General features: G+C 42.3%; 1 protein-coding gene across 1 annotated transcript in view; it reads left to right on the top strand.

Moving 5' to 3' along the window:
• The window catches only part of LRIT1 (leucine rich repeat, Ig-like and transmembrane domains 1), a gene marked incomplete at its 3' end in the record, with an annotated part of 65,801 nt that extends 51,520 nt beyond the window's left edge, over window positions 1-14,281 (top strand). The window contains 4 exon segments of the mRNA XM_082308046.1: window positions 3,772-3,899; window positions 6,436-6,902; window positions 10,517-10,822; window positions 13,296-14,281. Of these exon segments, the coding sequence (XP_082164172.1) occupies window positions 3,772-3,899; window positions 6,436-6,902; window positions 10,517-10,822; window positions 13,296-14,281 (1,887 nt within the window).
• Between the last annotated feature and the right edge of the window lie 367 nt (window positions 14,282-14,648).

The following is a 14,648-nucleotide window of genomic DNA, read 5'->3' as shown; positions in this document are numbered from 1 at the left end:
CATCATTTGCATCACTTGGTGGTGATGTACCAATGAAGGATTATAAGAGAATATAACAAATGGGGGGGGAAACCTTAAACGTATAAGTGCTGATAAAACAGAACTGGGTTATTAGTTGACTGGTTCTTTTCCCTCCCTTTTCCACGTCTCTGACACACCTGCAAATACACTCCAAGGTGAGAAACATGTTACCACTTTTATTTATCTTGTTTTATTAATCTCTCAGCCTACCACCAGGTCTTTCTCTTTCCTGTTCAGAAGTGAGTCTGTCATGTTAACTAAATAGCGGCTTTCTTGACAAAGTGCATAGCATTAGCAGCTGCTAAGGCATGCTTCATTGATTGCTGTTGTTTTTTATAAATTAAGTTTACTTCTACTGCTCCCGGCATTTAGTTGTAACTTAGATGTTTCATTTGTGAGGCAAAATAGAGGTTCATGAAAGCAAATCTAACCATACAGTTACTGGCTACTCTCTACAAGTTTATTATTCCAGAGCTCCAATGGAGGGAAACCACTTTGTCAGATGCATTGAAAAAAATAGAAGCAAGAGGTTAATTATGTTGAATTGCTTTTTCAAGTAGAATTTAACTTCAGTGGGGAGAGCGATGTTTCAGTCAATGTTGCGAGTACTGAGCTGAGGCAGAGTCTGGGCAGCAAGGCAATTTGACCAATGAGTGCACTAAAAAAGCCGATGAGCTTGGTCTTAGCTTGGAGGTCATTAAGGGAACTGACAAATCATTAAATCTAGAAATGGGACCTAATGGAAGTCGATGAGAGAACAACTATGGATATTTAATGAGCAGCACTGCATCATGTTCTCATCTCTTCAGAAATAAATAATGAGATACTTGAATTTCTCTTTGAACAACAATAAATGTAGAATGTGAAAATAGCATGGGGAAAAATAATCCTTTGGGCCATCCTCTCAGTAAGTGATTTCTACAAGCCTTAATTAATTATCAGAGTTACTTGTGAAACAACCTTATGTGAAACTATGGCACCATAAAATGTCTGTTTAATAGTTAGCCCCAAACCACATCTAGATTACCTTGAAACTCTGGGAGTTCATTACACAGAATTATTGAAAAATTGTCAGTGTAATTTCATCCTGCTGAAGAACACAGGATGAATTCTGCATGAAAACAGCTATACGCCAGAAATCCGGGTAAGCAATCTTTGTTAGGAACAATGCCTTATACTGTTCCTGTAACATGCTCATTGACCTTCAGGTAGTTTGTACATAGGAATGTTATTGCTGTGCTTCTGACTGGTAACTTCTGATTAAATATTTGAAAGAAAAAGCAAAATCAACAGGTCCGCAACAGGGAGGGGTGTTGGAAAGGAGAGGTGGGAGGTGAACTCTGGAGCTGGAGCTACTTCAGCCAGTTTATCCCATAGGGATCCTCCCCGCACAGGCAGATCCTCAGCCCGGGCAGGAGAGCAGGGGGCAGTAGGGAAGCAGGGTGGGTTACCATGTAGCCTTCTGCATCCAGCTTAGCTGGGGAACTGGGCTCCCTTAATTCCCTCTGTTGCCAACAGGAAAAGAGAGCAGCTTCAGCAACAGGCAACTCAAGTTGCCCATGTTACGCGTATTTTGGAACATCCTGTCTGTCTTGACAGCTACGTTGGACTAGTCTTTTCTTAGGGATTTGAGATAGCTGCAGAAGCATGGAAGAGATTTGAGTTTTGAGGAGTAACATCCACAGCAGCTCTTCAAAACAGGTCTGTGTCTCATAGCAATCTCAGGTGGAAGCTTTGCATGTCGAGTAGTCTGTGGTGGGTTTTTTTTGTTTGTTTGTTTTTTAAAATCTTTTCTTACTTCCAAAAGGTCTTTCAGGCTAGATTGTTCATATTTCTTCCTTGGCTTTATGGCAGTTCATGTGATTTGATTCTTCTATGCATCTTTGCAGAAGGGCAGCTGTAGATACAACCAGGCTTTTAGAAAGGTGCAGAGGTCTAGTTCTCTCCTAGGGAAATCTGAATTTAGATGGTTACCTACAAGAGGTGGACAGAAGAGCCATGGCGTTTTCAAACACTGACAGAAGAGACTGTGATGGGTACTTTTTCTGATCAATATATTGATATTTCTGATCAATATAGATCAATATACTATAATTAAGATCCAAAAAAACCTACTTTTTAGAGAAATCTTTGTGGTTGTAATTCCTTTCCCCTTTTTCTCTGACCTTAGGTAAAGAAAAGGGAAGCTGGGAAGTGACCGGTGCTGAAAGGCCAACAGGATGCCGGGTGGTTTCTGCCTCAATCAGCCACATTTGATCCCACACTCCCATTTCTTTGGGTGAAGCAGATGGCAGAGCTCCTATTGCGTTAACAAGGTCCAGGATTTTAGTAGAATTGCTCATGTTTCACGCTGGAGTGAGGCATCTGGGACTCTCCCCTGTAACACTGCTGGGCACTGAGGCTTTCCTGAGCTCCAGAACTGGAAGAGAAATATTTTCCTAAAGCATCTCTGAAGGACTAGTGTCTGGTTAGTGCTTTATTGCTAGCTGTTCAGCTCCATTCAGTTACTTCTCATTTCTGTTAACCTTTAGCTTGTGTTTTCCGTTCTGTGTCTGACACAGGGATCAGTTTTTCTGCCAAAGTTATAATGCAGTATGGCTGGGAAGTGGGGGAGTAGCAAACTGATCAGGTTGAAAGTAATCATCTATTAGTTTCTCCAAAGCCTTTTACTTTTAAGGGAGTGTTGCACATTTGTGGTGTGATTGATTTATATACTTTCATACTCAACAGAAAAGAATAGTCTTTATAAATGTCCTTGCTAGTATGAATAAAATTCTTTTCCCATCTCAAGTAGCAACTTCTTAAGCTTTATGTTTGTGCATATTTGGGTTCTACTTTTCTCACACGTGTTGCATTCTTTGGAGTCAGATGAAGACTGCTGAAAACACGGGTGGTCTCCATCAGCTTTGCAATGATGGCTGCCTTTGCTAATAGAAGGGAAACAACTGTCTTCAAGGGGAGTGGACAAAAATAATTTGACACTCGGTCCTGGGCTGTCCTTAAGACAGACCTGAGCTTTTCTTAGCATTCCTGAAGCTATCCCACAGCCCTGCATCAGGTGGTGCTCCCAAAAATGGTCCCTCATCTGGGCTTTCCTGTATCAGCAAGTCAGAGCACAGTGCTCTGCAGGTGTGTGCTAGCCCTGATATAAACTGAAATATGTGCCTATTTACTAGGTTATTCATTGTTTATTAATATCAGGCATGTTGCCAACACTTCAATCATTGCTTGATCAAACTAGGAGTTTTTAAAAGAAAATAAAGTTTTTTAATACTATCACTATATATTTTTAGTATTCTTATATAGGAGGCTTACGTTCCATTAGCACAAGAAACTGTTTTTAAGTATTCCTAATTCCCTGTGAGGAAGTAAATTATTGCTAATTCCTGGTCAGATAACAATTATCTTGTCTGTGATGCAGGTCCCCAAAAAATATGTTTGCTTTTTTCTTGCACCAGAGCCACAGAGGGTGCACAAGAGCCTGAGGAGGGTGTTTTGATGGGGCTCCCTGAGGGAAGAAATGCTGTCAGTACGGTTCCAGGAAGCAATAAGCACCTTCATGAAAATAACTCAAGTCCCCATCCTTAATCCCTGCCTATCCTTTTTTATCTGATGGACTCAGCGAGGGCTGGAAGATCACAGTGCAGCTGAAAACGAAAGGGAGTTAACAAGATGTGACCAGTCAATGGATAAAACAATAGGCGAAACCCTCTGCGTTGTCTAGTGCCCAGGTGTCCTTCCCATGCACAGGTAGCCATGTGGATCGTGGTGAGCTTTCTCTGCTGCTTAACGCTCGGAGGGCTGCCACGGGCAGGCGGCTCGTGCCCATCGCAGTGCAGCTGCGCCTTCCACAGCCTCAGCGAAGGGACGAAAGCCAGGTATGCTGATACTCTCCCCAGGGGGGTTGCCGCTCTTTCTCTGGGTGTCGGGGATTTTATTTCTTCTCTCTGTAAGGATGCTCGGAGGAGAAAATATTGCGTCCAGACTTCGTGTCCGTTATTTTTCCAGTCACTTTGCACTCTAGCTTTATTTGCAGAGGATTAGCTTCTGAAAACACAGTAAGCTGATTTCAGATAAAGCGTTTGAGCATCTCCTCTGTCAGAACAGAAGTGACATAATTACCGCTGGTGCAATGGCAAAAAGGGAATAAAATTTAAACAACATTTTCTTTTTTTTACCTTTATGCTGAAAATGCTAGTTTTAAAAGTCTTTATTTTGCTCTGCTCGTTTATTTCTCAAGCGTAACTAGATTTGGTTTATGTTGTGCTACCAAAAACTGCAATTCCATTTATTTAAAAAATCCTTCAGTTTGAGATTTTAGGCAAAGTGACAGACTCTAGATGAGAATGAATAGATAATAATAATGATAAAAATAAAAGAAGGTAGTTCTCAGACTGGTAACTTTCAGTTAAAAAAGACAAGACCAGAAGGGCATCCATTTTTGAGCGTGGCGCCATTGTACAGTCATTTCTCTGGAGGACTGTAATAAAAAAGTCTTTCTGAAGGGTAATCACAAAGTAATGATCTGACTTAATGAAATACAAGCTACATTTTTATAAGATGTTGTTCAGAGGAGAGGAGGTTTTGTGACATGGGTACAGTATTTGCAAAATCCTTTGGAAGAAATTTTTTCTAGACAAGACGACAGTACTGAAATGAAAGGCTGTCCCCTATATTTTGAAGCCCCATGAAATAGATCTACTTTCTTATCTCTTTTATGGTGCTATAGATTTAACACCAGAAACTTTCCCAATAAGAAGCTTGGTAGAGACACAAGTAGCCTGCAATTGTTAAAAGAGAGTGCAATAGTAGGAGAGCCAATTATTGCTCCATAAATGTCACAGTTCCCAGCGGAATTTCCTCTCAGTGACTGGGAAAAGCTGTAGTGTGTTTTGGTAAGATACATAATAAAGCAAATATCTATTAGTCCCTTAAGGAGCATAATGTCACCTTTTTTTCTGCATTATGATTCATATTTCTTACTAGTGGAAGGAGATTATCCCATAGATTAAATGTTTAGTGCTCACTGACATAGTTTAGGGACGCTATGAGAAGCACACTGTTTTACTGCCATGATGTCTCTGTTATCAAACATTTTGTGTCATGCCTACACACACACAAAAAAATGTTTTCTTGAAAGAGGATTTCTGGGTTTTTCTTATTTGATAGATTTTTCTCTTCCTCAAAATCTCAACTTTTAGCTGAGGGCGGGCAGCTTTTAATGCCACCATAGAAGTGCTGGATGAGAATAATATACTTCGATTATAAATTATTAAATTTAACTGTAGGCTCGAATAACATTTGACAGAGGGAAACTTGCATGAGCAGTTCAGCGATGTTATTTGTTTTTCTTGATAGTAGAGGAATAATTGCTTTCAGCCAAAAGCAATCTGGTTTTGGCAGCTTTGTAATATTCTGTTTATCAGCCAGGCAGTGTGATAAGAAAATGTTACTTGACTGATCACATTACATTTCTTGCAGTATCTTGTTTAGCATGTGGAGTGGGACATGCCTGTCTAACCTGTTACCTTTTGCAAGGTGGCTTTGTATTTTGGTAATAACTTGCCTTTCTCTCCTTACTGATAGGTAAATTAAAGTGCAGCCTGAGAGACCTATTTTGTCTCCCTTCATTCCTCATGGCTATCTACAATCCCACATCTTGGCAAAGTCAAAGTCACAGTTTTTTGTACGAAGACTGCGAAAATGCAGCATAGGGTTTTCATGATTTGACCTTTAGAGATTAGAAATGGGATGGAACGATTAAGACACATAAATCTGCCTTGCTTTTAGTATAGCATTTTCCCAAGAGTTAATTTTCTGCACTTTCATTCTGATAACTGTACATGCCTGCGATGCAGCGACTGCTACCATCTGTACACACCTTCCAGGCTATTTCATAGTAGAGCAGAGCTTGCTGTAGTGTATTTCCAGTGAGCTGTTAGATGACTTCCTTATCCTCATTTCACGAATCAAAGATCCTGTGCCGTATTTAATCTATATTACTTCCTGCCATCCCACACATCAGTAAGGCTTCTTTTCGTATGTCTTTTATTGTTCAATTTATGGATCCTTTTGTTTTAACATGCACTAGAATCCTCTGTTGTCCATGAATGTTGTCACTGCTGTCTATCGTAAGTACTCTAAAAAAAAACTGAAAGAAAAAAAAAACAGGAACACTATATAGGCCAGACTCAGACTCACACCACTGCAATCTCTGCAGTCAAAAGGTACATATGAATTACTGCAAGTTGATGTACTTTATGGTGATGATGTGGAGATCAGCAGCGAGGAAGAAATGACAAGAAGAAAGCTTGTGAAAAAAGACAGGCAGATCAAAATCTTTCATTAAAAGAAAGTTTCAAACTGTTTTCAAAATACAAGAAAGTCACATCTGTGTTTGTGTTTCCCCACCAGGACAGTGCTGTGTAATGACCCGGAGATGACCCTCACCCCCGTCAACATCCCTGTAGATACGTCCAAGCTTCGGATAGAAAAGACAGCCATCCGCAGGGTGCCAGGAGAGGCTTTCCATTCACTCCACAACCTGGAATACCTCTGGATGCCCTATAACTCCCTGGCCAGCCTCAGTGGGATCACCTTCAAGGGCCTCCGTCGCTTGCAGGAGCTGAGGCTGGATGGGAACGACTTAATATCATTCCCCTGGGAAACCCTGGCTGACATGCCACAGCTAAGGCTTCTGGATTTACACAACAATGAACTTACCTCAATCCCTCCCGATGCTGCTCGTTATGTCAAGAATATCACATACCTGGACCTGTCTAGCAATAAGCTGATGACTCTTCCTCAGGCTCTCATTGCCACCTGGGCCAGCCTCCAAGCCGTTCCTTACTTCCCCAACGATAACTCCAAGATCATCCTAGGTAAGAGAAGTGCCTGTCATTTTGCAGGGGGCACAGACGTCAAGAGCTCTGCATCTTATTGTAGCATTTTCACCCACTGTGGTTACCACAGAAAGTATGCAGCTAATTTAATATCCCATCTAAAGTGTGCAAATTCATTTACATGTTAGCAAACTCACCTCAGGCTCCCCATAACCAGCTTATTACACCATAAACTTCATCATTTGCTTGAATCTTTGTAACACAAAACTGGTGACTCTTGCTCAAGCCCTTTTTATTTATTGACGCTGCCATTTCTGACAGAAATACAAATATGATTAGAGCTCCACATCATTCATGTGCTCTTTTCTAATAACAATTACTATGGAACTGATCCATTCTAAGCAGCATTAAATAAAAAGATGGATATTTATTATGTCCAAATTAAAGAGGAATAAAGCCATCACTGAGCATAAAATCTGGGTCAGGACTGCCAGTTTGTCTCTTTCCAGAGCCTTGTTTATCTGTTCACAGAGAATTAAACCCTAGTCTCCCCAAAGCCGCCAAGATAGCGCAGCCTTCAAGGGCAGCAATACAGTTACAAGAATCCACTTTTTTGGTGACAATTCCAGGCTCCTCAGAAGTATGGCTTTGGGGCAATTGTCCATTTTTGTGTCAGAGGGCATATTACAGATGACTTGAATCCTCTCAGTTGCAGTATCCCCAGATGAGGTTTCGAGCACATTTACTAGTTCACGGGATTACTACTCAGCCTTTTAGCCATCGTGCAGTAGTTCAAATCCATGGCAGGTTGACAGTGGTTTGGAGTTGTTGCCATCTGCTGTCTTCACTTGCTATGAGCTGACCCAGCTCCACTGGCTGAGTTTGGTCCGCGGCATGTGTGCATCTGCATGTACTGCCTCTACAGCCACGGGTGTGAGTTCAGGCACTTACTGATAATCTCATCAGAGACGTTGCAAGTTTTCTCTCACTCTGGGAAGTACCCGCTGCTCTTTGTTCTCTGGATAAATTTTGAGGGCTAAAGTTTTTAAAACCAAATTGCAGTGGAAAGAGACACAAGACTTTAAAAAGATTCAAATTGCCACCTACAAAGCTTTTAGTATACCTAGCAGATGTTTAAGGTTTCGTTAGCATCAGGAGAGGAGCAGGTGTTTTGTCCTCTCGTTTTGCCAGATGTGCTATCAAGTTCTTTAAGCCAAAGCTGGCTGTTTGGGATTGCCCATTTCATATGTGGCATGACAAGACACTGCCTAGATCATACTCTTTTCTTTATTTATTTTTTAGAGTCAAGTTAATTGTAAAAATGTTATTCCATTCAATATAGATCAAGAAAGTATTTTTGTCGAGAAGAACAGATCATGCCTTGATGCTCATAGCCAAGCTGAACGTTTACGTAGCCAGCTGCGCACAGGTTGCTTTTGCCAGGATCCTAAAAAATTCATGTAGGCAAATGAGTGTAATGCTAAGATCAATATGGTAATGTATAGACACTCCAGCTCTCAGATCCTATCCTGCTGACACCCATAGGGACCTGGTGTATGAAATCCATGTCCCTCACAGGAGCAGAATGGGAGAACACAGCTGCATGTTTCCGTTTTGCTCTGCCCATGAGTTTTGCTCATGAAGGCATAAAATAATCCATGAAAAATAAAGAGTCAGCCCAGTCCCTTCCTTTGTCTGCAGCGCATCGTTGTGACTCCTCTTCAGAGCCCTTGCTTGTAGACTACTTCAAGAAGTACTTCCAGCCAGTACTGCCGGCTGGTAGTCTGTGCCAAGGCTGCAAGATTTTGCATGTGAGGATTGCCTGCGTGAGCCCACAGGACTGTGCTGTGCAGGGCAGCAAAGGGCTCATGGGGGCTTTGGGGGTGCCGCGGCATCAACTGGGGCTGGGGCACCTGCCAGGGAATCTGGAATAAATTGTTATCTAGTGCATGAAGTCAGAAGTAAGCTGCTAGCAAAAATGCCATAAAACAACAAAGCCAACTTAAACTTTTATTTAGTCCTCTTAACTTCAATATATTAATTTATAAGAAGTGCCCTCCTGCCAAGGCCCACCACTTTCAGAGCCCCTTCCAAGTTCAGGAAAGATGGTATGCAGTGGTCTCAGCAAGAGATTTTTCAGCAAAATCTTTAAAACAGATTTATTTGAGGCCTCAGGGACTTTTGATCAACCCCGTGTTTCTGTTGACTCTAGCAAATTCAAGCAGCCCCTTGATGCTCGTGGAGCCTTGTGGTGCACCCTCTGTGCTTGTGTCACAACTTGGCTCTGGCCGGAAAGCCGCTGCTTGTGTGCCTACTGCTGCAGTGCCCCAGGGGCCAGCAAGAGTGGGCGCCACAGGGTGGGCAGCTGCTGTTTCCTCCCGCTGGGAACTGAGTATTAGTGCTCTCTACTTTCAGGCAGTTGCCAGCCCCAAGCCATGTCCTTGGGCTGCCTGTGGAAAGGAGGAGGTGAGGCCCCCTTGGAGGGAGCAGAGCTCGCTCCCGTGGCAGGCAGGAGGCCTGGGACACCATGCTCCTAGCTTAGGCTTCAAATGCGTGCCTGGGCTTTGATGGTGTAAATATCCCCAATGCCAATTCTGCTAGCTAAAGTCGTTAGAGACCATAAACTCTTTGTAGGACAGGGGAATGTGAATATTTTTAAGTAGGATGACACAGATTTAATCAGAATGCAGCAACTTCTGTTCCTGCATTGCTCTAGTTCTGATTTGGCTTTTTCAGTACCATCTTCACAGGTCTATTTTTAGTAATGTCTTGGTTTTTTAGAAATTGAGTTCAATAAGTGCACACAGAGGTAGCAGAAAAAAGATAAAGAAGAGAAACATTCTGGGACTCTGAAACATGAATGTATTCTTCAATATACCCCTTTCTATGTGCATATTCTTAATATAGTTATTGCCTATTTATGTTTTTATATACCATAACATGTATATTCTTCAATTTACTCCTTAAAACAGTTCTTTAATCTTATCAAGTGTAAATTAGCATTTCAGGAAAAACAACTGGTAACTAAAATAATGAAAAAAACTTAGAATAACAGGGCTGGAAGAGAACCCTTACAGTCAAGTAGGATCACCTAAACCTATTGCAGGCCTGACAGTTGACCTGATAATCTGGCTAATATTTTAATAATGTCGAGTGAGAAGAATTTCCTAGCCTATCTAGGGAGGAGACTCCATAGTCTCTTCATACCAAAAAAGTCCACATCCCAATACAAACAAACCCTCCCCCATGGTTACTTGTTTTTTTCCATCATGGAACCAAATGTGTTTATAATGTTGTTTTGCTTCTTTACATGCATAAATCCTGATGTTTTCATTATATGAATAATCTTGCTTTGAACGTAAAGAATATAATTTCAACTCCAGATTTTGAGATACCTTAGCAAGCCATATTTTTTCCCTTCTACTAACTGGCAACTACAGGATCAATCAACCTCAGCCAACAGCAGCAGGGGGCTGTTGGGACACCCCCCCTGCCACCCCCACCCCCCTGCATACCCCTGCATACGCACAGGCAGTCCTTACCAGGGCAGATTAGGAGCCTATCACAGTTTGTCCTGCTGAAAAATAGAAACAAAAGTGGCAGAAACAAAAGGTGCTGTTGGAGTGACTTAGTACTCTGGTTTATTTTGACAGGCTTGCAAGACAATCCTTGGGTATGTGACTGCAGTCTGTATGAAATGGTCCATTTCCTAAATTTTCAGTCTCCTAACATAGCATTCATTGAGCCCAGGCTGAAATGCTTCACCCCCCGGAGCCTTGCAGGAGTCTTCTTCAGCCAAGTTGAGCTAAGGAAGTGTCAAAGCCCCGTTGTACATACGTCTGTAGCCAAAGTAAAGACCATCCTGGGCAGCACCGTGCTACTGCGATGTGGGACAACAGGGGTGCCCATTCCTGAGCTCAGCTGGAGAAGGGCTGATGGTGCTCAACTCAACGGCACAGGTGGGTTTGGTTTAAGCTTTTCTTGTACACGTGGACTGTGAGGGAGACCTGCACCTTTATTTTCTAAGGGCTGTAAAGAAAATGGAAGCTACTATGACAGTAGATCCTTCCTACTGATAAAAGACCCAAAAAAAGAAAGTGGTGGAAAATTAAGATTCATTATAATTCACAATAGTATCATGTGCAATTCACTATAGTGTTGTGATTTTCTATAGACTATAAAATTACTTAGATGTCGACGTAAATATCATCAGATAAGTGTATACTATCATGTGTAAAAAGTTGGGTTTGCTTTGTTTCATAACAATTGTGGTGGTGGTGAGACATGTCGAGGGGTTTTCTGCAAACCTCTTGGAGCTGAAGAAATGAAATATGTCCAGCTGTAGCAAGAGGCTTTTTTGGGTTAGTTATTCAGTCACTGAAAAGGCTTCCCACTGAATTATTTTATGGGTCTTTGAGAATAATGATGAGCTACTATTAATCAGTTAGTAAACATCTCTGGCAGTTGTCTGCTGTGAATTCAACTGGGATTCAAATCTCCAGTGGCAAAGAAAGAAAAAATTGCAAAACTGCAACATAACTGATATATTAAAAGAGAGAAGAGCCACCAAACTGCTGAAGGATATAATACTTCAGTGACAATGCTTCCAAGAAATGGTTCATTTCTGATGGATTGACAAGATCTCTTGGGAAAATGCTCTATGGGGGAAATGCTGACCAGGTCCCTCTTCTGTGCTCACCCCTCTTGTGGAGGAAGCCTTCAAACAACCACTGTTTTTGTGACAGATCATGTTTTCATTTCCATTCACAAGAATGATTGGACCCCGAATCGCAATGTTGGTCCTTTAATGCATGGGGAATTTAGGGAAGAAACCTTTGCTGCACTCAAGGCAGTCATCCTGAGCTTTTTGCCCTAGAGCTTTTTAGATCAGGACCTGAACCTTCATCCCTCCAACCTCCCCTGAATGATACTGTCTCCCAGGCCTGGCCCTGACTTTCATAGAGGGTCTAAACTCAGCAGATATAGATGGCCAAGTATGGGGTCTGATCTTCAAAGGGTTGCTGGGGTCCTCAGTGCACAGAAACAGGGGAGAGCACATTTTTCTTTCACAACAGTGGAACCACTTGTAATAAATATCCTTTTTTGGGACCTGCACAAGTCATTGCTCTGTTGTGCAGGATGTAGCAGACCTGCTCCTCATAATGATAATGTCTACCCATCGTGCTGCAAACATCCCTCCTACACTTGAAGGAGAACCACAACAAAAAATAAAAACAGAGAATGCTTTCCTGAAAGCGTATGTTGAGTTTACTTTGAGATACAACTGAGAATGATGTATTTTTTGCCCCATTAAATCAGCCTTTAGCACCTTTCAATAAAAAGTTGGCTGAAAATATACCTTATTTCTCAGCAATGGCAGCTTCTGTGCCAATGCTATAATATGACTGTTTGAAACGTTAGTGTTCTGAATAGAAAGGAGTGAGAAACAGCCCACGGTCTGTATGTATGGGGAAGTGCCATAGGAAGACTGGTAGTTTTATGTTTTTTAATATACCCATTCAGTAAATAATTAAACTGAAAAAGTCACTTCTGCTGCCATTGTATTTCACCGCCACTGGAACGTGCCCTGGCTGCCAAGGCTGGATCCTGACCCCACGACAGCTTGGGAGAAGTTTGCATCCTGTCTTACCTTTGCCTTTCAGACATCTCCCTGGTTTACCTTTCAGTGAGAAAGGGCAGAGATAGTACGTGCTCATCCTGAGGAGGCTGGTTAAATAATGAAGAAAGTGCTTTACTCTTCTGCATGATCCTAGCTCTTTTTTTCTGCACAAATAGAAAAAGGCAAAAAAAGCTAATTTTAGCCTCCTGGTAAACTAAATGAGAAAATCAACACTCAGCTGTGTACGTAGCATTCAGTGGTAAGTGATCAGACTTCCCTGTGTTTGGCTCAATATAAAAACCTGCACTAATAATTCAGCAGTAAAAGGGATATTATTTTTCAGCTATTTTTCTCCATATACTCTAGACTAGTCCATATATAGTTTTTAGAAGAAAATCTCCACTGTTTGTATTTTCTGTGACTCAGAGAACTGCATCTAATGTTCAACTAGGTTGTGTTACTGCTTACTCCCTCCACTCTTTTAAGTATTGTACCTATAAGAGCTTTTAAGCTTTTTTTTTTTTTGATAGAAGAACCTTTCCTGTTTTGTTTTCAAATTGTACGTGAATTGGGAGGAAACAGCTTCACATATATTCAGTCTGAAGCAGTGTAAATCCCAGCACAACCTAATTTTAGTCCTAATGTCCTTTTCTTGGATTTACTTTGATTTTGTAATTTCTTTGTGGCAAAAAGAAATGATGATTCTACTGTATTGAGCAGACATTTGGCTGATTGAATCTTAATATTTTACAAAACATGTTATTAATTCTATTGATTATTGCCTATTTATTTTAATTTTTCCTTCCTTGCAGTTCACCAAGAGATTTCCAGTGACGGGATGAGCTGGTCTATTCTGGGCCTGCCTGTAGTCTCTTATCTCGACTCTGGAGAGTACATCTGTAAAGCAAAGAATTTTCTGGGGGCAACAGAGGCGTTCATATCTCTCATCATCACAGACTCAGAAAGCACGGATGACCCCAACTCCAACGCCAAAGGCGCATGGAGTGGGAAGGCAAGCGGGATGGAAGCAGCTGCCTACAATGACAAGCTAGTGGCAAGGTACGTTATCACCACCTCCACCGTGCCTACCTTGGGGGCTGGAGTGGGCACCGGAGAGGGCTTCCTCCTCCCAGATGTGGCACAAGATAGCAAACCCAGAAACCTGCTGGTGAGCCCACCTACCGGCCAGCAGGAGCCAGAACGAATTGTGAGGTCTGTTAGGGTGATAGGAGACACCGACCAGAGCATCACCCTGGCCTGGAAGGCGCCTCTGGCAAAGAACACGACAGTGTTCAGTGTCCTCTATGCCATCTTTGGAGAGAGAGACATGCGGCGGATCAACGTGGAGCCAGGGAAGACCAAGGTCACCATTTATGGGCTGCTGCCAAAGACCAAATACATCATGTGTGTCTGCGTGAAAGGGCTGATCCCCAGGAAGGAGCAATGCATTATATTTTCCACAGACGAAGTTGCCAGTGCAGGAGGGACCCAGAAGCTCATCAATGTGGTTGTTATCAGCGTGGCCTGTGTCATTGCTGTTCCTCTGACACTGGTGGTCTGCTGCGGAGCACTGAAAAGGCGCTGCAAAAAATGCTTTGTGCGGAAACCCAAGGAAATTCAGGAGTCCTATGTCACCTTTGAAAGCCTGTCTCCTGGGGCCAAGGCGAAAGGCATGGAAGGAGAATACTTGACCAGACATACCCCCGATGAGTCGAACAGGCTGCTGTCTGCCCGATCCAGCGTGGACTCAGAAGCAATACCAAAGATAGAGGGGCAACCTAACGAATACTTTTGCTGATGGTAACTAGACTGGTTGTCGGCTTGCTAGGTGGAAAGCACATGGCTGTATATACGACTCTCTGCTGCAGCACTGCAGGCCACCCTGTCAATGCTTCTGTCTCTGACATGTTCTGGAGGAGGATGCAAGAGGCTAGATGGTGCCCAAGCTTTACAGAAACATGTTGCTCATCCCACTTGGGGTTTGCTCTTTTGTATCCAGTCAAAAGCTTCTGTGATAATGGCCTCGTTCTCCTGGACCACTTTTATTTTCGTAAAATGAAGCATGCACACTGAGTGTGAGGACATTAAGCAACATTTCTGAGCGTGCTCTGCTTGGTGTTGTTTAGTACCTGCTCTGCAATATGCTAAGCTCTTTTGATAATCTC

This window comes from Platalea leucorodia (genome assembly GCF_965183815.1).
Source record: "Platalea leucorodia genome assembly, chromosome: 4".
NCBI classification, from domain to species: Eukaryota; Metazoa; Chordata; class Aves; order Pelecaniformes; family Threskiornithidae; genus Platalea; species Platalea leucorodia.
The sequence above is the reverse complement of the archived record's forward strand: the minus strand, read 5'-3'. Positions and strand labels throughout refer to the sequence as shown.